Source organism: Metopolophium dirhodum, chromosome 6 (genome assembly GCF_019925205.1).
Source record: "Metopolophium dirhodum isolate CAU chromosome 6, ASM1992520v1, whole genome shotgun sequence".
NCBI classification, from domain to species: Eukaryota; Metazoa; Arthropoda; class Insecta; order Hemiptera; family Aphididae; genus Metopolophium; species Metopolophium dirhodum.
In genome coordinates this window covers 5,980,800-6,005,134 of record NC_083565.1, presented here as the reverse complement: position 1 = coordinate 6,005,134, position 24,335 = coordinate 5,980,800, and the positions used below count along the sequence as shown (strand labels likewise).

At 29.1% G+C, this 24,335-nt stretch overlaps 2 protein-coding genes across 3 annotated transcripts in view; both read left to right on the top strand.

Moving 5' to 3' along the window:
- LOC132946218 (protein pangolin, isoforms A/H/I/S) overlaps positions 1-24,335 on the top strand; it is a 56,336-nt gene that overhangs the window by 15,516 nt on the left and 16,485 nt on the right. For both annotated transcript variants that reach the window (XM_061016098.1, XM_061016099.1), the window contains exons 4-6: positions 12,957-12,995; positions 22,847-22,967; positions 24,135-24,225. In XM_061016098.1, coding sequence (XP_060872081.1) covers positions 12,957-12,995; positions 22,847-22,967; positions 24,135-24,225 — 251 coding nt within the window. The remainder of the gene's footprint in view (positions 1-12,956; positions 12,996-22,846; positions 22,968-24,134; positions 24,226-24,335) is intronic.
- LOC132946219 (uncharacterized) lies at positions 20,802-22,793 on the top strand. The gene has a single exon (XM_061016101.1). The coding sequence runs from the start codon at positions 21,479-21,481 to the stop codon at positions 22,739-22,741; it is 1,263 nt and encodes a 420-aa protein (XP_060872084.1). The 5' UTR covers positions 20,802-21,478; the 3' UTR covers positions 22,742-22,793.

Genomic DNA, 24,335 nt, shown 5'->3' with positions numbered 1-24,335 from the left:
TTATCATAAGTTATAATCTAGGCGGCACCGAGTAGATCGGAGTAAATACAAATTATGCTGAGTACGAATAAGTTTTAGTACTAGGTGGTATGTCAGTTACTATATTAGCCATAACATGTTTTTTTTTTATATTTCATAACACAAACTATTCTGAACCTCAAAAACATATTCACTGTATTACAATTTTAAGCAGCTTATGTAGAACGTAGTTACCTACTATAGTGATTTTTATAAGAGTTAACGCTAACGTGTTATTAGAATATTAGATGAAATTATAATGATCCTAACATAATACCATTGATTGATTATACATTGATGGCAATATACTCATATATCATCAATGATATGACGTAGCCACGTTGGTATATAATCGGTGTAGACATTTTAATACCAAGTTGTTATATTTCTATGTATTCATTATACTATATATTTTAATACACCAACAAATTCCTCTGTACTTTTATAGTTATATCACAGATTAATAATCTGTGCTTATAAAGTTATATATAATAGTAATTTTGGGACAACTAAACAACTGAAAAGTTTCACGTAGGTACACTATTAAACACCAATCTTTGTTTTAAAAATATGTACATACTACCATAGCACAATGTTTTACAATACACTGGCTTTTGTCGAGAAGAGCAAACCGAGATGATCGTTCTGCACCCAGAGTACCTATTTGTTATGACTTATAAGTATAAAAACGCTAATGAAAATATTTAGGAAAATATTAAAAGTTACTGGACAGCTATACAATTTAAGATTAAAAAAAAAAATTCCCCAACAATAAATCGTAATCTTGATCATATATTGATACTACTCTGTAATTATTATAATATTATCCACACAATATTCGAGTAATGTGTTTGCTTTGAAACGCTGATTATATGGCGCTCGAAGCGAATAAAAAAATGCATACACTTTTTCTTGTGCACACGATGAATGAGAGACCACTGATTTTTTAACCACAGTGCGAAAATAACACTGCTTCCCAAGTAGTTTTTCGACAGCAAGAAAAAAAAATAATAAAACCAACCTATTGAATAGCCATCGACATCATGCAAAAACTACTACACGCCCGGCGGCCATACACCGCCTATATATGCCTTTTTATAATTATTATTATACTTGTTGAAGATTGGTCCTATAACCAGTTTCGTCACAGCTGTCAATGTTGTTCAAACACTATTATAAATATAAAATTCACGGCGGCCGTTTAAAATGTTGTTTAGTCATTTTGGAGATGTTTATGACGTTGACCTTCACCATATGCTTAGCCCACCCCTTTATAGGATATCCTTTTTTCCAAAATAAAACGTACAATTTTTCCATTCAGATGTCAACACGTTATATTAAATTATAACCTATAAATTCCACGGTGAACAATTATTAAATACGCTAAAATGTTTAATTCAGTTTGATACGAATAATGCATATTATTGCTTATTAACGTAAGTAATTACATTTACGCAGAATAATGAACTACCTAGTACAAAAATAATAAAGTTAAAAATGTTTTTTTTCCATTAAAATTATCATGTTGACATTTCGAATGTGTGGTTGTACAACTTAAATAAAAAAAAACTTTTCCTAGATAATGTTTGTCAATATTATTGGTTTAACGATAAGTTTACCTGCAGAATGACGACATTTTCGTAAACCATTTATTATATTATGAACCTATGATGTGACAAAGACGTGGCGTGAGGTGTGCAGAAGAATTTTAGTAGGGGTAATTCTTTATGGATTTAATATTACACCACTTGTTATTTTTTTTTATACAACCATACTGCAGGATAATTATTTATTATATATTATGTAAAAATGTGTTTTATATTTTACCGAAATTAATGATTATAATAATATTTGTAAATAAATCAAAAATTCAAAGTAATGTAGAATTGTTTGCAAGGTTCGCAGCTGTGTATGTCGACTCTTGGCAATACAATTATCCATTTTAAATGTACAATCATTGAGTTTTCGTTTTAAGTTCTAACATAAGGTAGTTCACTGTTGTTCACATAGAAGGCAAACAGACAGGTGTACGAAAGGTTGAGATTAAATAAAAATGCGTGTCGGCAAATACGATCAGTAATGTACTAATGTGGTATTACAGTAGTTGAGGTGGGTCGCGGGTGATCCAATAAAACGATAAAAATAAAATGAAAACGACAACAGTTTAAACACAAAGATTGGTAGTATTGAGAGTACAAAAATATGTGATATTAATTAAATATAATAAATTGTTTAGGTACATTTTAATTAATGCAATTTAAAATCATTTAAATATAAATCAAAATATACTATGACTAAAGTTTTAACTTTTATATAGTGAATTTGTGAATCTTAATATTTTAGTAATTATTGGATCTGAACTCTGGATAATTTCCAACTGAAGACATTGTTTCTATGAACTATATTCATATAGTATATCAACGATAAGCTAACGCCGCACGTTGCTTCCTGTCGTTGTATGACAAAGAGCTTCGTTTATTGCGTGCAAAACGATAACACGCTGATAGACGGGATTTAACGGGAACAAATACATTTTTTTTTAAGTATATGGAGAACAATTCGAATCTTGTTATAAAAACAGCATGCAAAAAACGGTTGTAAAAATAGAAAAGTGTCTTATTACCAATTTTCTAGGACCGTACTCGGATGTAGAACAAAAGCATGTAAGATTCGCTTTAGGCTGTTTTAATTATTATTCACAAAAAAATAGAATGGAAACTCTCCTATGGATCTAAGAATTCCACATAGTATTGTTGTTTTTCATTTTCCATCGTCGTCCCCCACTTTCGACCCTTTGGGTCTGTTCTTATAAACAGGATACTGCTTTCCTGTCGTCCATTGGCCGTCGGGGCTGTTTCTGGATTAAAGCATCCCCTTGTTCTGTCTATTATATATTGTATACCGCACATACATTATATTATGTACACATAAAACATAATATCTATAGGTACAGTGTATTTTCAATGGTTCCCAAACTTCCAATGCTATTTTGTACATCACTATTAATTTGTATTCCTTTTATCGTTTTTGTTCATTGCGTAAATCGACAATCGACATCGAATATCCTCTCTAATTTTTAGTTTCTCATTTATCACCTGTGTCATAATATTGATAATTGATAAGCACCTGCAATGGTTTCAGATTACAGAGGGTGGGGATCCGGTTTTATATTTCAATATATTATGCTTATAAATATAATATAATATTGTTATTACGGCGGAGACGGAGTATGTTTACATATGGATCAATTCCGATTGTTTGTTATGAGTTCTTACTTATGATCATAACATATTATCTGTGATTTGTAATGCACTCATGAGCCGTGACACACATTTAATGTTTACAAAATTTCACTATTTTATGACCATGTCCAATCCCTTATACCTATTGTGTCTACAATTTTGTTTTTACCTACTAGAGGGACATGTAGTTAAAGTGTTTTTGATCAATAATCACGTATTGACGTTACCAATTAAAAATTGTACTCACGTATATTATCGGGTCGTTAGTCGGCCATCCATGTCCGTCATATATCGCAATCGACGCCACAGCAACAATTATTTCCGATAAAATTGCCTGACAATAATTTGAATGAAATACAAGAAGGACGTTATAGATTTTACAGACATGTCGGTTTCAATTTTTTTTGCACCATTACTTTCCATTTGTCATTTTTGTTTTTCCTTTTTTACTGTGTTGGATATCTATTTTTATTTTTGAATTTAATACTTGTAATTATGTATAAAAAATTGTCAATTTGACTTTTTTATAACTGTTTAAACAAATTTAATAAGTATAAATCATATTATATATTTTATTGTCTTCTTAAATGCAAGTATTATGTGTATATTATGTACCTATCTATTTCAAGAGTTTATATAATATCTTAGTGACAGGCGACAGCGTATCCAGAGTGCCATGGTGTTATTGCGTGTAGATGTTGTATTTTAAAACATAATTCTTTCAAATATGTTACTTTAAATGTCATGCAACGGTACCTATATAAATTTATTATGTACCTATTGTACCTACTATTAGGGTTCCATCGGCCTTACATTGTCCCCGTATATACTATGTAGTATACTTATTAAGTATTCACATAAAAACAAGGAAAAAATGGATTGTATCAATAACGTTGTCTATTAAATTCTAACTTATAACTAAAATAACACAGAAAAAAACTTTAATATACGTACGATATGTATAATACATAATATAAATTTATTTATATATATGATGGATTGTATCAATTAGTTATTTGAAATATCATAAAAAATATTGAAGTATAAATTATGTTCAATTGTCTCGAGCCTATTATACTTTCCTTATTAGTGCAGAAATAATGACCAAGTAAAATATGTTTTGATGAATATTATGAAAGTATGAGTCTTAACCAAAAAAAGTATAATATCCAATATTCCAATAATAAAAATAATCTTGTTATACAATATTACACATTTACACTATATTTATAACATGTTATTATTCTCTGATTTATGTGCGTAGTTTGTATTTCGGTTTACACTGTGTATGTTTATTGTGTGTTTTGGAGTGGTCGGTTCGGTCAATATATCTTCAGGGTTGTTTTTCAATTTAAGGGTATGTCCGACCTCTTTCTGATGGGATTTTAGTATTTGCTCTCTGGTCCTTTTATATCCTTCAAGGCTGTTTTGATATTCCCTACATTCCCCACGTGCACGTAACTTTTGTACATTTTTATTCAAACACGAACATTTTTTTTATAATATAATGTAGGAGGTACCTACCTACTTTAGTGTTTATAATTTTAACGTTAGATTGAAATGAATGTAGCTCGGTAATAATTTATAATTGTATTTATAGGTTCAACTTATAGTTTCTATATGTATAAAGGTGCCATAATTAATAATGTGAATTTTTTTATCTTTTAAAATATAAAACATTTATGAATTATAGATAATATTTAATGTTGAACTATATACCTGTGCAGTACCTATGCAATATACATATATTACAATATAGGTACAATATAAATTATTTAGTAGAATGGATTTTTGTTTTGTTTTTAAATGTTTTTGCACAATATTATATTGTACCTAAGTATAAGTTATATTAATGGTGATATAAGGCTATATTATGCCTTAGGTATTTTAGTTAGCTATAAAAGATAAATGGGTAATTAATAAGTAATATTATTTTTTCGCTGATACTAGTACAAATTATTTTTGATGGTCATATCACTTGAATATTCACGCACACTCATATTTCGCTTATGCCAAATGATAAACACTTGCTGACGAGTGACGAGTATAGTTTTATGTGTACGTTTTCGTTATTTTACAAATTATTCTCGCTCTTAAACTTGAGTGGTTGATGATAAATCGATAAAAATAATTCATCATAAAATATAATATTTGTCGTGTCTGCTGTCTGGTATTCTACAGTTACACCGAAATGTTTTTGTTATTAACGAAATAAAATTAAAGTTTTACATTAAAATTATAATATATACTTTTAATATATTCTTGAGACGTATATATTATGGGACGCTTTGGTCGTTAACTGTTTATCTTTTAATATCATAGTAAATAGATACGAATCTGATACACCTGAAATTTAATTTTAACATACCCAATATCAAGTTAATAATATTTTATCACCACGTCAATTTTTCTCTACATTATGTCTATAGTTAATTTTTTATTCATTATTTTTAATTATTATTTACTCAAATACATATACTATTTAAGAATAACCACAAAATATACTGCTGGAGTTATATAAAAATCCTCATAATATTGGGGAATCATCTTAAAATGCGTGTGACTCACGACGCCCACCATCAGCGAGACATGTTTTTTCAAGCTCTGTTTAAGCTCCATTTAAATTCCGTCGGGTCCGCAGTCAAAATAAGCGAAGGAAAAAAAGAAAGAAACCAGTATAAACACGACCATAAACAACCCGGCGTTTATAATGGTAAGCGGACCGGTCGTTAAAAATGTGAATAAAAAAAGTTAAATAAAATACTTAGAACGCACCCAGTAGCAGTTACACAAAAAAAAAACCTATAAAAAATATAGAGAAACCAGTTTGGAAGGAAATTATTAGGATTTTGTTTGTTTTTTTTCGTCTCCTTCCCTTAAATTAAACTAAATTGAAAAATCTGAATTTCTGAACTACTATAAGCATAAAATTATCGACCACCATTCATGTCACTTTAACTGAGGTATAATTGTCTTTAAAAATGTATGAGGATATTTTTTTTAGTAGGTTAAGTGGTCGGTCACGCAAACCTTCATCGTCCTTTCAGCTTTTTTTGTTATATAAAAATTATGTACAATGAATGTATATTATCTTCTTGCATGCAATAGAGTTTAGCTTGTTTATTTTATTACGCATTTGTCCACATTATTAGGTATGTATATAATTGGTATCATTATTTCCAAGTTGAATTATAGGATTCTTTTCAAATATTTATAAATTCAAAAACTATTGTTTTGCTGATAATTTTATAACCTAATTATAAATGAACAATTTAAATGGTTTGAAAAGTGTAAACTCAATTAATAATTAGTACCTTGGCAATTCAAGTTATTTTTAGTGTATATTTGAAAGCAAAATTCGTTTATTATTAATTTAAGTATAGTGTTGTTTTATAGGGGTGTTGGCACAGACAAATTTTATATAGGAGGGGGAGGGTATAATAATCAATTTATTTTAATCGAGACATTTTTAATAATTAATAAGCGAGTAAAAAAATTAAGGTAGGTGCCTACTAATCATAAGTTGAAAACAATAACACTTTGTTTAGGTATCGAACCATATTAAATTTGATAACATAACAGTAAAAATATTTATTTTTTCCTAGACACTTCTATTATAAGATTTGCTTTTAGTTAAAGAAATTGTTTTCTTTATATTAGAGAGAATATTGACCTATAATTCAAACTTAAAGGTAAGAATATTATCAAGGCACCTATTAATAAGTTTTAATTTATATTTCAAAGTAAAATATTATAATTTTAAAATACTCATAACTCGTTTGAAAATTTAAATATCAATAAAATCCTATGAAATAATTGTCTTATATATGAACTTGATATTTAGAAAATTCACGCTAATATTATCTTACAAATTTACAACATAAACTTGGTTTTGCTGAACGCAGATTTGCTATTTTGTAGTACTTGACGAGGCTGTGAGACGAAGACAACACTTTCGGGTCGGTGTCTTTTTGAATGAGAAAGTACTTTGCACTGTTTATTAACAATAAAATAGATCACTTGCAAATTAGTATACTTATCCAAGTTAAACTTATGTAAAACCTTAGTGTCGTCTATACATTTGGTCATTACGCATTTTAAAATTATCGAAAATTATTAACCTAAAAGTTAAAAATAACAGAAAAAAAATATAAAAATGGTTTTTTTGTTGGGGCCTTGGGAGGAGGGGGGCATGAAGGGTAGGCTCCTGTCGTTACCCTTCACGAGTTCACGAGTCCATGACTGGTTTTATATTAATATTTAAAAAAGTAAAGCTATATTTCAGTGGTTTCGTCTTTATAGTGGGAATAGCTATAGGGTGAATAAATAACTCTAAAGACGATGTACATTTTCAACGTGTTTTTTCATATTCGTATGGGTGGCTTGTCTTGTATAACGTAAGGCACCAAAGAATATTGATCGTCATATAATTTTATGACACGGTATTCAGTAGTTTTGGTATTATATTATTATCTGTCTCATTGCGATGGATTGTTTTCTTAGTGAAGAGGCAGGGGAATAGGTACATAGTTGAAGTTTATTTATTACATGTCTACGGGTAAAATACCCAAGGTGTGGCAGTAAGAATTTTTGTACTGTATATTATGGTATGTATATGTAGATATCTTTATGTAAGTCACGCATGTAACGTCGAATTAAACACCAACAATTATTTAGACAAATATATTGTAAGACGTACAAAAAATACACCTATACGAATAACGTACCTGTTACAGTTTTAATATTTTTTTAAGAACATTCCTGCAGATCTATACTGTCATTAACAGCCGCACCACACACAACACCGCGGTAGTCGCACACATCATGGTTTTGATTGATATAAATAATATATAATATACATAGAAGTTCACGTTTCGCGCGTGTGCTCTATGTTTAGACGTTTAGCAAGGATAAAAAATACTCGGAGAGGGGGTTTGCATTATTTATTCGCTTCCCCGTCGGGCGTTTTCTCCACATCAAATATTCTGTTTGCACTGCGACCCGCGCGCGCACATAGCAGCTGCGGTGTAACCGCCGCCTCTATACGTCACACATGGTAAGTGGCATGCTAAACAGGGTACTTCACCACGAACGGTTCTATGCTACAGAAAACAGACCGTAGGCGTCGCTCACTCGAAATTGGATGCGATGCGTGTGTATATTTTTATGCACGAAAATATTATTATTATACTATTTTGATTTTTTTTCTCCGTCCTTTTTAAAACCGGTACCGTGTATACAATATCGGATGGTATTGTGTCCGTTTTTATTAACCGTGAAATATTCTCACGTCTTTAAAAAAGCGAAAAAAATGATAAATAATAAATAAAATGGCAGACAATATAATATATTGTACTTAGTTTCTTATTTTTTTCGTGCGTCTCATTTCATACAATATAAACGTATACTGATATAATATATAACGTGCGTACGTCCACGCATAATATGTATAATATTGTATAATATAGGCATTTAGACGTAACGATGCGTCTTAATGCTACATTTGCACATTTTCGACGATTGATTAGTTAATTATTTCGAACCACCATTGTACTTTCGTATTCACTCTGCGCTTACTTTCATATAATAATTATTCATATTGCGCATCGGTTCTATACCATTATGCGTGTAGCGAGGGTAGAATACTAGGATATGTTTCAATTTGTAACGTACAAAACAATATTCATAATATTATGTGCTATGTATAATAGGGGAAAATACTGTATCAGTCAATATCATTGTATTCACACTGTGTCAAGTGTCAAAACAATAAATAAGGGATTGGGGATTACAGTATGAAATTGATATAATATAATTTGTTGACTTTCACGTATAAACACTTTTGAAACCAATCAAAACAAATGGAAACAAATTAGTTTAAAATACATATGTACGCCCTTTACATACCTACATATAATTATGATAAATTATAATTTTCTACTTGACACGATACATTTTAACAATAAATAGTGGACTCAAAATATATAATATATTAATATTAATGCTTATAGTTGTATAAACATTTATTGGATTATCGGTTTTCGTTCAAATTACAATATTAATTTAAAACTGATTTTTTTACGTAAGTAATTGTAGAAAATGAAAAAATTAGTTTCTGATTGTTTAACAATTTATTTACGGCATTATATAAAATATCTCTTATTAATTTTTTAGAATCGTTTTGATAACGTTTTTTTTTTAAAAATAATACCATATATTAATGAAAATGTTTATTAATAATTATTATTTAATACACTTTAGTAATATACTTAAATTAACGTAATATTTTAAAGTTGTTATAAATTATTATCCTTATACCTCAAATCTACACAAGGAGTCTTTACTCTTGACTATAAAAAACAGCATCCTTTTCCGTTGTATGAACATGTGGTCGTTGCACCAGACTTTATAAAAGTATAAATTTAGATTTTGAAAACATTCCAATTCGACAAACTGGCCAGATATACAACTTTTGAAAATATTAATATTAAAAAACTTATAGTTATTTTCGCATCATCGTTTCCGTTGACCTATGTGAATAAAGGAGTCCTCGTCGGACATAGATGCAATAATTCGTTTATGGTTCATTACACTATAATTATAGACGAAAATGGGTTGACTTAATTTAAATTGCATATCCTTTAATTTATTTAATTAGGTATTAATTAAATTAGATAATTTAAAATAAGTAGTTTAATTTTAATTTTAAGCTAATATCATTCTATTATAAAAATATTTTACTATTGTTTCCCAAGAATGTTTTAATTTCTTTAATAGGTATTATTTTTTTTTAGAAACAATAAGCTATGTATAAAAATATTGTTTTATCAATATTTTATTTCTATTCAAACTCATTTATATAAATTAAATACAATCATCAAATAGTACTGCACAAAAAATGTAAATTAAGACAATTAAAAAAAAAAACAAAATTATAATTTTTATAAAAAAGTATTGTCCTAAGTAGGTGTATGAAATGAAAATCGTTATTCATCAATTTCTTAGTCTGTGTCAGAGTTGGTGTAGTCTGTTGATTCATCATTTTTATCTTCTGCAGCTAATGAAAATATATCAGTAGGTTTTACCATACGAAAAGCCATCTCAAAATCGTTTTTCTGCCAGGGGGTCAAAGAATTAGCTAACGGATCCATGTACAACAGCATTTCGTAGCGACTCAGATAATCTATTGGCGCAATCAGAACAAAAATATAACGTGGTATTAACTGTTTTAAAGATTATACCTACAATAATTTAAAAAATTTAAATTTACGGTTAAGGGGGTTTGGAATGTAATGTGCTTAATTTGCTTAATTTTAATCATATTATTTACTTAAGTTCTTTAAATAGCTGTAATTAAAATTTCTTTTTCTATTTACTTGTATTGTAATTGTTTATCTTTATTTGTATAATATATTGCAAGTATTTGTACTCCGTGCCCTACGAACGTTTATTACTCAATAAATAAATAAATAAAATTTATCTTTATTTTCACGTAATTAAGGCGTTCCCTGACTCATTACATGGTTTATTTGAATTAAAAAAATTTCGTTTTTTAGTTAATTGTAAGGAAATGGTTATTACATTTAAGACTACAATGGTGTGTAAATTTCTACAAATTTATTTTTAGACTTCTAATATAGTTTTTATAGAACTAACCATTACTCGCCATCCCAGTACCTCTTGTATCAATACATGACAATGGAAGATCAAGTTGTTTTCGTTTTTTTGTTGACGATTTCGGAGTTTTTAATTTTTTCCGATATTTACGCTTAGGTTTTTCCCCGGCAACACATCTTTTAGATTTGAAACATTGATAGAGACATTTGTCCCAAAACGATCTTAATGTTTCTCTTTCACCTAAGTATACACATTTACTGGAGCCAGTTCCTTTGTTGTCTTCCGATGTTTCTGATGACGTGTCATTATCCGTATAATTTGGATGAGATTTATCGAATATCAATGGTAAAGGTTTTCTGTCCTTTCTAGAACTTCCTTTTTCTTCTGACGAAATGTCACTATCATCAGTATTTGTTGTTGGAGACTTTTGGTCTTTGATATTGGAAATCGCCTTTGTTACGTCTTTTACCTTGAACAAAATATTGATTCTAGTTTTAAATCGACTATTTGGTAATAATTGTAGATAATATAATATACTAGAGTATATAGTATATACCAGATACCTACATCAACTTTATCAAATATAAACTTATCCAGATCATGGTTGTCTTCTGTATTAGAAGTTGATGTACTTTGGATATTCGACATTGGTAATTGAATATTTGTTTTTTTCCTTTTTGACATAATTGGCGAATCTTCTAAAAATGTATATAGACTATATTCAAAACTGTGCTTTATTTGTTTTAAATTAATAACAATTACATTAAGTACCTAATTACATTTTTAAATTATGACTAGGTATATACTTGCAATACGAAAAAACGATTAAATTTACATAATGTGCATTTTCAGTATACAATTATGGTTTATACTTTAATTTTTAAAAGTAGGTAGGTACTTATGCTACTTATAACTTATAGTTTACAATTATTAAAGTATCAAATATAATAATATAAAAGTAAATTAATTCAAAAATAATTATATTATAGGTTGGGTTTACTAGACTAACCTGTAATAGTTATATTATGGCCATTATGTACAGATATACGTACTAAAATATAATTGTATCAAATATTTAATATGTTGATGTCCCACATGTACATGTATTATCCCATTTATCTATATTATTTGTTATTATTATATAAAGATATTGTTTTACCTTTATTAATTATTTTTCTCTTTTTTTCCTTTTTTCTGATAACTTTTTTAGTTGTGGAATGATTAATTAAGTCCATTTTTTAAATAATTAATATTATCGGCAGTACAAGGAAAGTTCGATATTTAAAAATTCGTCTACTAATAAATATAATTGTATACTAATAAATGTGTTCATACAAAAAACGAATATTAATGAACATACATGAACATTATTATTGTTATATCTTATATTATTAACTGATAAATAATTATAATCGTCCGTGTTCCTCTATGGATACAAATGTTATACATTTTTATGATTTTATTCCAAAGAGAATATTGATGATATTGATGATGTATTTGTATGTTCAGAAGATGCGCGCGTTTATTTAAATCGTTTATTCAGTTTTATTAGTATTATCCCTTGAAATTTTTTTCATACTTTCAAAAATGTATTGATTTATTTGTTATAAAATATTTTTCACATTGGTTTAAACTGCGTGGTTCAGCGTCTAAGTGAATATATGTTAGTGAAATTACTTATATATGAATAATTTAAAATAATATTTGATTTTATTACGAAATTAAACATGTAAACGTAATCTTAATGTAAACATTTTATAAGGAATTTTTTTTTTTTTATTAAACATGCTATCCGCGGCATCTGTGGCCATTGGACGTTACAATACATTTTACAATATTCATGCATTACATAATATTAAAAATTGAAGGAACATATAGGTATTAGTAATAATAGATCATAAGAGAAAAAGTAAATAAAATAAAATAAAAAATATTACTTAATTAAACTGGAAATATATGTTAATTATTATATACAAGGAAATTATTTTTCAATGTATGTGAAATATCCTCATAATTCCCTCTATTCATAGTTATTTAAGATGATAATGATAGTAATAATAACGATATTTTTTTTTTCAGATGAGTTCCTATCTCGAATCTCAAAGGGATCCTTTAACCGTAAGTCCACATTTTTTATATTGCTTATTTAAAAACGGATATTTTCTCGTACAAACTATTTTAATCTTGGTGTTTATTTTCTCCTGTATCCCTTGTGCAATCAGAAGAGGACTTGGTTGGTGGGGTATAGGGGAGCGGCTCGACGTCGCCCATCTTGAAATCGATGGTGTAAGCACAACCGAGAGGAGGGCGAAAGGGGTTTTCCATTTTTGCGCACGCGCCCAACCCTTTGAAAATCCCAAAACCTAATCATCATACTGCCGTATCCTTCGCTGCGATGGTCGTAGTGACATTTTAAGATCAATAGATACCTTTATAACTAGACACATGTATTAATTGTAATTTAAATTGGTCTACTCGTATATAATAAACTAATATAACTGCTTAGAACAAAATATTATAAAATATTTTTCACCAATGGTAACCGTGTTAAATATTTCTCGTTAAGGTTTTTCTCATACGGTGCAGATTATATTATAGTAAAGTTCAAAAATGATAAGTTATAGTGTAACGTAAGCAAACAAAAAGGGCGTTATTTTAAGGTAATTTCTGAGTATAAAACAAAGGAATGATGGAAGTTAAAGGCGGTGAATGGGGGAAAAGATACGTGGTGTGGTGTTGACGCAATTTCGCCGCGAGATCAAAGGCCCCCACGTACTTTTTGCAGAAAAGGTCCCGGTGTTTCCAAGGGTGCAAATCAAATTTTCGCTTCAATTCCCTTGCGACCAGCCTCTTGATAAAATTCCAATGCCATTCCTCGGTCTCTTTTTTTTGTTAAAAATAAATAAGAAAAAAGAATCAACAAAATGTGGCGGACTATTCAAGACTATAGCTTTAAATATCGTTCGATTTATGTTAAACTTGGAAGTTTGAAATGTATTTTATGTAATGCGATATTGTTGCTATATCCATAATTGAAATTTGATATGTATATATTTTTTGTTGATCTACAAGTTTTTTTTAACAAGTTTCACATAACATAGCCTAACACAATAAATCTGTGTTTTTAAAGATATACCTACCTATTATTTTAGTGTCTGAGATGAATGTATTGGTTTTACAACAATTTGCCACTTTATTTTTTTTTGTGTCTCATCACTTTTTGGAGCAGATTTTCTTCAAACTTCAACATTGAGACAGTATACAATGTGTAACTAGGTCAAAAGTGGGCATTTCTAGTTTTTTTTTTTATTAACTAAAAAATACTAATAAAAACAGCGAAACAATAAGAATCTTTACGCAACACCAAATTAAAACACAATCAATATAAATTTTTTTTTTTTTTTATAATTCATAAAGGAATATAACCATATTGAAACTAAGTAGTAAAGTTCATAAAATATTTTTATTACCATTTTCTTGACATGATATAATTTTAAAAAATTGTTTCCACTTTTTGAATTAGATTCATACAATTTTCAATTTTAATATCTAAGGATTAACAGAATTTAGTACAAGATTATTCCTCATACGTTTTTTTTTATATAGCAACTTAAAAATACCAAAATACATAATCTCAATTTGTTTATAAACTTTGAAGATCAAATTTTGGATGAATTCAGATTTGGATATTCAGATGTAAAATATGTACTTCCATCATATATTTATTTGTATGTATAATAATTGGATGTTTTTTAAACGGAACATTTATTTTCGTTATTGGTATTATTTAAGTTATTAAAAATATACTGCATTCAATATTAATATTAATTGTTTCGAATTTTTTCTAAATTATTTATTAAATTTCATAAATCATTCAAACGATACACTTCATAAATCAAAGGTTCTTACTTAAAATTACGTATTTATATACCTACCTAGTATACCTACAAGCTTTAGTATTTAATTCGCTTTATTATTTTATTAATTTATAAAATAATGAATATTAGACAAGTTTATATACCTAGTAGTATGACTACGTTTTTTTCAATAGTTAATAATTATTTTAAAACATTCATTTTAAGTTTCGTAACTAACACTATATGGTATCATTCTATTAATTTATTACAGATAAAATAAATTAATGTACATTTTATTCAATTTTATTTTTATGTTTAATGAAAACTATTTAGGTGTAACATTGTTTATTTGATATATTTTTGTCGTTTTTTAATTAACTATACAACAGACTATAACCTGCATATGAGAACATGATGAAGTCCAGTTGCAAATGTCACGTACCTTAAATTTCAAAGAGACCTTTGTTCAAAAGCCATGGGCAGAAAGGGGGTGGAATAAAGGACAAATTGCCGTTGTCAACCCTTTATGTATGTTACAGTCCTCCCTACATACCTCCCTCGGACACCACGCGCTATTTAAACCAAACAATCGGTCCCCATCAGATTAAAATCTATTAATACTCAGAGAGGACATTCTAGTTTAATCTAATGATTTTTTTTTAACATGTATACGATGAAGTACCAATGACAATAAAGGGTAGCCGATGAGCAAATATTGGTACTGAAATTCCATGTACACCGTATAGTTTCGATTACTACCACCGGTCCCGAATTAGTTACAGACGAGATAATAAGGTGAATGGGTACCGAGGGAAAATAATAAATATGAAAAGCAAATATGAATTTGCGATTAGGGTAGACACACGATGGATATATACGGAGTTCAGATTTATCTCTAACATTTTTAGTTCTATGTGAAAAGTAAACTGATCATCAGTTTCAACTGTCAATATATAACATAGACATTAGTGTCATAGACTGTACCTATTTAGTTTTGAACTTTAATAGTAAATATTCGCGGTTCAAAGCGAAAATATAATATTTTTTGGTCATATTGGTGTATGTTGGTTAAAAGTAATTTGGAAATTATACTTTATTATATTTAAGTAACTAATTACATTTTTGATAAATTTAGCCGTATTCATAATGCACATAGCGTATTGTATTAGGAATGAGTTACAATTAAATATATAATTTTATAACTTTCGTATTTATCATCCTATATTTTCTCATATTTTCATGATGAAAAAATATACAAGTAATATCTATATTATTATAATTTTTCAAGCATTTAAATTCATAATCTTTTTTAAGTTTGTACACCACATCACATACCTGTAATGGGGGCTTATTAATTTAACAAAAACCCCTAATTTATAAATCAACCTACATAAGTTTAAACCAAATAAACGTTTATGCGAGTATCAAACATAATCTAGGACTTCTCTCACTGTAAGTCAAACGATAATTTATACTTGCATGTTATTCGAACAGTACTAACCCACCACGGTCAAATTACAAACCAATTGGTGCAATCATAATAAATCTATTAACCAACCCTTTTTCAATACCCCCATGCGGCCGATCATAATCCATATTTCACGGCCTGCTGGGCTTGTAAACCACTTACAGTGGTCATTCCCTTTTATATGTTTGCACTATACGATCATGTACAACCCGCACTTGACTTTTTTTCGTAGCCCTTTCCGATAGATTTTCCCCTTTTTATATATACATGGTGTATATTTTTTATTTTGATGTAGTCCGGAAACATTGGGAAATGCCTGAGACGAAGAAACTGCGCCGTAGAGGCGAGTAACAGGATTAAGGGAGACATCAAAGGGATGAAAATTGCACTCGTCAGTCTCCCAGTCCTAACTATATGCACGTCATTAACATACAAATGCCCAGGGGAGGGATAGTCATCATATTCGGTCCACTTGTCTTGTAACCAATCAACCCTATCCCATTACATCCCCCTGATGACAGTCCCAGTGATCAAGAAGGATGAGCTCTCCTATGGCACTAAATTACTATCGAAAATATATGCGTGTGTATAGTTTATATTATATTTGCACGAGTTGTGTAGTTTATAGGATAGGAAAGTAACTATTTTATGTAAAAATTAATTTTGGAATAACTGAATTAAAATTAACTTTAATCTGATGTTATACTATATTAGAGTGAAAATTAAAATGTTATATAACATTGTGTTATTGTATGTACCATTTATAGGTTTTATTAATTTTGGTCATAATGATGCAATAATATTTTGGTACAGTTTACGAGTCACCGTGTATATTTTACACATCTAACATTTTTCCTATATTTTTTTTATTTCCAGTTAGTATTATTACTATAAGTTTTCCTTTTGTGTTTGAAGATGAAAAGAAATCGTTGGGGATTTATACTTTATTATTATTCAGCCATTCACCCTCTGGTGCATTAGTAAAATGGGAAAACGATTGTAAAATAAACAAGGAAATTTACCCATAGAGTCCTATTTTCTGTAATTTAATGATTTTAAAAAGCCGCTCAAATGATTATTACTTATTAATATTATTAATCTTGATTAAACTATAACTAAAATAATAAATTGTATAATATAGTGTTGTATGTAAAAATTCAAAATGTATGATGTCCTGGTACATATAGGTACTGACTTGTGTATGTATCAAAAATCATATATTTATATTAGAAGGTATTATCGTAATTATAATGTATTATATATATTAATAAATAAATATTTTTTAACTGTATTAAGTATAAAGAATTTTATTGTTAAAATAACTTTATTATTTATTTATTTATATTTAATTTTTAACTTATTAAATATACTTTTATTTCATAACTCACAACCTTTTCTAGTTATCTGCATTAATAAGCTTTTAAATTTTAAACATACACACTACAATACATACAAATATACCATAGAATTTTTTTTTTAAATTTTACATAAAGAATATGTATTTACATCGTTTAAATATATCGGTGAAATATAAGAAAAACAGCATAAAAAAAGTAATAATAGCAAAAATAAAATGAATAAAGAGAAAATTTAAATTCCAGACATTTGGTGGCCCTTTGCGTTCCTGCCAAAAGGCTAAAATACCCATTCGACTATTTTTTTACATACCTAAAAAAGTCGAAGTCTTTGAACCGTATACGACAGCGGGTTCTTATGAAAAAAAGTATCCCACGTTTTTTTCCAAAGGGTCTTTTTTCTTATGGATACCGGACACTTTAATTTCCGTCCCTATAAAAAAAAATCTGCTCATGCAAAAAAAAAAAAAGAGGCACGCGTATTTTCTTATATAATAACACAACCAATCATTCTTGTTGTTTATTCATTATACGATTCGAAAAATTATATAATGATCCTGTGCATTTTCGTCCTCGTGAGTGTAGTTGAGTGACCCTGTGACGACGTCCAATTAAATATTAAAAAAATATGTTAGTGAATAAGTCAAGTACTATTGAAAGGTATGATAATTATAATGTTATTCTACTAGATATTCAAGTATTGGAGGGACAAAATATATAATTTTATTTAATGACTTCAATATACGTACATAATATTATAAAACTATTGGACATTTACATTTTAAAAATTTCTCTGGTATTGTCGGTATTGGTAATTTGAACGTTTCATGTATGATTTTAGGAGCTTTAATGAGTAAATGGAAAATAAACCTTTAATATAACCTATGAACCTCAAATTAATAACCTTTCAACATTGCATTATTGAATTAAATAGTATATATTATTTTAAATAAGTATTGTCAACATCCTCAAGTAGTTTATAATTTATGTATCAGCATAGTTATTTTATTTTGCAGCCAATATGAAAAAATATTATTATCGGGAAATTAAATATTATCTGTAATACAACTGTCTTACTGTTGTATCCAGTCTACAATTTAAATAGTCAATTAATATTAATACATTTTTAAAACTATTAGGTATGTTATATTCTGTACAAATATGCTAAATGCTCGTAAAACATTTCACAAAACGTTTACCTTCTTGGAACCAGCTATAAAATATCATTATATTATTTAATAGCCACATTTGTATAACATGCATACTTACGTCAAAATGTATATTTTACAGATTTTTACTCCAATGTTTTAATTACAGAATTTTAAAATGTTAAACAGTGTTTACATCATCATATGTCCTTAAAATATTATAAATATTGTTGCTATGAAATAAAAGAAAATACAATATAGGTACAGTATGATTTGAATAACAAATGTTTTTATTGCCGGCATAATATATTAGGCATAATATATTAAAGATACTACCGCTATTAATAATAGGCGATAGTTATATAGTTATACTTATATCGTATATAATAGTATAGGAAACTATAGTTTATTTTTCGTATTGTACCTACTTTTATCTAGTAAAATACTATTTAATTTTCCCGTAGGTAAATTTCGTATCAAAGTTGATTGACAGCTTAATTTTTATCACAGAGTATGTCACAGCCCAGATTTATTCCGAGTTTTGACAATGCACTTAACCGTGGTATTACTTGCGCAAATGATAAGAATCATCGTGCATATGGGCTTTATATATTACAACTGCACCCTCATATTATCCAACCCTCTCTATTATGGAGCTTTCCGTTAAGATATTCATCGGTCCACATTGTTCCCGGAAACCTTTCACTGATCTGCAATCAGATCCTGATTGAAAAAGCGTGTGGGCGTGGTCCAACGGCTTTAAAAAATATGAATGTTATTGAGAAATTGTTTAGTATGGCTTGTTTTTGTACCCACGTATTATTTTTGGGGGGTTATTTTTTTTTAATTTTTTTTTTTTTTTTTTAATGCACAAAAGGACCATAAATACGTTGTCACAGGGATTTTGGCATGTCCCCATTTACGTGTCTATTATTTAAGGATTAGTTGGGTAGATAATGGTAATGTTATTCTATGCATGGCGAGGACTTTGGTGTAAATCCTCGCAGCAGGGCCACTTCGGCCGCAGGGAGTCCTAATGTTATTCTAATGAGACGTTATGTAAAATATACACAAATTGGTATTACAATTTATGATGAATATGTGGTTGAATAAAATATATTCAATTTATTATATAGTTATATTCACAACACCCACGCTGCATATTATTCGCTAGGTAGTAAAATAGCAATTAATTTATATCCTATAAATATATAAATATGAAAAGTAATAAAATGTACACATGGCCAAATATAGGAATATTACTGAAACTGACAGGAAGTATGAAAAAAATTTAATATTGATACAATATTTAATAAACGTGTGTAATAAACACGAACGGAAAATACCGTGCCCTTATTATGTCGTGTGCTCGTTTATATTGAGGTACGCGTGCCATCCAAGATATAACAATTATAAAAAATTGATGGGGGACGATGACAAGATAAAAGGGACTTTACAATTGTATTTAAAAAAAGCCCCTCTATATGTTTCACTAAATCCTCACTAGTGTGTGTATACAATGACAACATTTTTCAAATTAATACATAATATAGTTCGGGCGAGTGAATACTGAACAAAATAATAACGTTAATAATTAAAAATCAAAGTTTGAATATACATTTAATAAAAATTAATGTTTAATATTATTATTTGTTACTTTGTTAGATATCGTCTTAAATTAAACGTAGAAGATAATTAAAGTATGTTCTAACATCTAATAAAACAAATTATACGTAACGTAGGTAATTTAAAACAATAACACAAAAATACAACGTTTAAAATATTATAGAATATAATAATTTTACGTTTATATTTTCTAACTACGTATAAATTCTGTTCTATAATAAATAATAACAATAATAATAAATCAAATAAAGTTTCCTTAATAGATATTATTTTAATTTTAACGAGTTCCTTGTTAATAATAAAATTGTATCAATAATAATAATAATAATAATAGTACGAAGTATAAATAGTGAACAATTTCGTTCTTTCAAATTTAACTAAAATTTATTTCATCTATGTATTTATTTAATAAGGAAATCGGTATTAGTGTGTGGTGTGAATTGCGAATTGACCAACTTGGCGTGAGATCGAAGGACATATCCGGAAGCTATCGAGCTTAGGGTCCTAAACTTGATTATGTTGGAATTGACTTTATGAAACTTATATTGATTAAATTACAGAATTACACACGTCATTGGATTAGTTTGGTAAATGTTATTGTATTTGAAACTCCCACTTACAAAATAAATAAAGGTTGCTATATTCCTGGTATACGTTATTATTTCATAGAAATAAAATTATATACCTATTTAGATTATTTATTTAGGAAAATGTAAACCAACCAAGTTTTCTTCTGATATATTATTTTATAAAACATAACGGAATATTAAAAAAAAAAGCTCTTTGAAGTTTAAAAAATAATCGTTATTAAAAGCGAATCAAATATGCCTTTGAGTCAAAGAGCTCTTTGTAACGGGGTAAAGTGCATTTATCTGTCGGGGGCGGAGGCATTGCAACATCAAAGGGACATACATCAAAGGTCCTGCTCTCCTACCATAATATATATAATGCGGTGTCGACTGTGGAGTTCTCTGTCAAAGTTGCTTTGTTCTTTGGCCTTTCCAAAAGCTATCTCCGTTGTTGGTCTTTGATGTCCGTCCATCTCCTTTTACTTATATATTTGGAGTGAGCCAGCCCGCCAGTTTCAGTCGCGTCACAGTCGTCGTTCGTGCGATATGTCCGCCGCGCCGCTAGGAAGTAACCGACGATGAAGATGAAAACTAGAAGGCAAGTCCGTATAAAAAAACCAGCCAAAGTTCGAATCGCTAGCGAAGCTGATATTATTAAAAAGCTGGAAATTTGGTACACACGATGGACGAAGAGTATTGGGCGACCTCTTACTCCCTTAAACTTGAAGAAAAAAACCATAATGATATTGAAAACGCTCAAAGTTTCTGCAGATGTCATATCTATAATCACGCTAGATTGGATTAAAAAGTTCATGAAGAATCGAGGTAACTTGGAAGGATACAATGATGACGAAACTTATGCTGGACTATTAATTCCTTTTGATGTCAATGGTATTCCTGATGTTACATTGGACACCACCGTAAATCCAGACCGAAAAGTGTGGCTACTAATGGCCGGCAACAAAAGTGGAAGACACAGGACCAGAGTATTAGTTATAGGTAAGAGATGGAGACCTCCTTGTATGGAAACTGTGAATATGTTGGGGCAACCTGTGGTATACGCAGGAGGAGGTGATGGTTTTCCTACACAAGATTTGTTCAAATGGTGGTTTGAGACAGAATTTTGTCCAGCTGCTCTGTCTATCAATTCAAAAGCCGTATTGGTTATGGATAAAGCATCTTTTATTCCAGAAAAATGCGAATATAACGGAGTTTCTTTACAAAACCACGACGGAGATTCAATTTCTAAATCTACATTATTTATTGAATTCAAAGCTACATACACAGCTCTACTTCTTACTCAGGCGTCTTTAGATCAACAATCTGAAAGATCGATTCAAAGATTTTTAGGAAAATATACATTAAAAGACGCGTTCATTTTATTACATAGAGCTTGGTTACAAGTCACCACAGAATCGTTTTCGACTTGTTGGAAAAATTGTACATATACATCAGCAATGAAAGGTATTATTTTGGGTGTACAGTGGTTAGCTCATGATCTTGGACTGGAAGTATCAGATGACGACATGCTGGTTTGGATTTTATCTAATCCTGTGGAAGTCACTGAGCCGGAAAATTTATCTACAGACTCCGAGGACATTGAAATTCCACCTTCTGCTACGCAAACCGTGGATTATCTAAAAAAGGCGTTATTATGGGTCGAGACTCAACCACTTGAACCGTCGTTTGTTATTGCGATAAGGGACTTGATAACTTATGCTAAACAGGCACGTATTGTATGCGCTATCACTACATCTTACAATTTCAAAACGAGCAAAAAATGTATTTTCAAACGATGCTGGCACGTAAAATGGTTTATTATTTTTTATATTAAAATATAAATCAAACTTTTTTTGACAAATATCGTTTTTGGTTGAAAGATTTGTCTGTTTAGTACTAATATACATTTTTACTAAGTTAATTTTTTTTATCTTATTATGTTACAGGCAAGCAAGATTGGTTTAGGACCAGCCCATCCATTCTTTTGCCACAACGGCGAGCAGCTGGGTACCCAACCACCACCCGCCCATATGGGCATACCTCCTTACCAACTTGACAAAGCACCCGGTGAGTACATTTTTTTTTAAATATCGATTTTTATTCTCACCCTTTAAAGCTAAAGAACCCCTAAATATGAATGCGTGTAGACATTGACGAAGCCAATCCTTTAAAAAGGCCTGCGGTGAAAACAATACCGTTATGCCATGATAATTACGGTGACACAAAAAAAGGGGTTTAGAAAAAAAGTCCTCGACTCTTTAACAATTATTTTGCTCACCCCTATGGCTATGCATAACGAACCTCCTGGTCAAATTTTAATCGGTCCCTCATTTGTATGGTTTATATATTTTAATTGAAGTAAAGTTCTGCGTAAAAGTATACTACTTTTTTCTCGTATATAAGCCCAAGTGTATATCTAGAGTGTGAAACGTTCGAGTATGTTGAGCTCAACATAATAGTACTCTCGACCTAATTTTTCTACGTATTTTACGTAATTTGTATTATTTTAAACTATGTGTCTAATACATGCGTGCCATACATATTATGTGTGTGCATTATATAAAATATTTTTTGTAGAATACAACTCTTATAAGATTATTAATATATCTTATACAATTTGTTCGTAATGTATATTGTATTTCCATCATTTATAATTGGACCACTGCGCCGTCTATTTAAAATACATTTTCTTCAAAACCACGCTAAACGCACACATATACATAACAATTCAAAATAATATATATTATACACCTATGTTATGCTATTTTTAACATGACATTATTTATTACGAATACCTAACAAAAAAATAAAAAATAAATAATTTATGGATATAATATGAATAACAGTAGATGGTTTTTTTTTATAAAACATTGTGGAAGGTTTTATTGTTCAAGTATTAACATTACCAAAGTGGAAAAATCCATAATGTACAGAATCGATACATACCCTTTGTTTTTAGTCGAGTGCGCTTTCAAAAATCTAAACGCATTTTAAGACCCTTTCGTTTACACCGCCCGAGTGGTTTTTATATTATACCAAAAATTTGGATGGAACCAAATGGTACATTTATTCGGTTCAGTGAAATAAAAAATATTCAATTATAGGTACAAATATTATAATACAATTCGAATGTAATTATTAAATAAAATATTCAACGTTTAAATTAATTAAAAAAATTAAATATTGTATTTAAAAAATCTGATAGGTATATTAACTATTGTTTATTTTATTTAGGACTCCCGAGGCCTTCAATGTACCCATTCCCCACAGGCCAGTACCCTTATCCGTTATTAAGTCCGGACATGTCACAAGTTGCAGCCTCATGGTAAGTACTTTAAAAATGTTACTATTTTTAATTATTTCCCCCCTGAATTTATTACTAATATAGTTTAATAATTGAATTATAAATATTATGGAAAGTCCTCGAAAATTAAA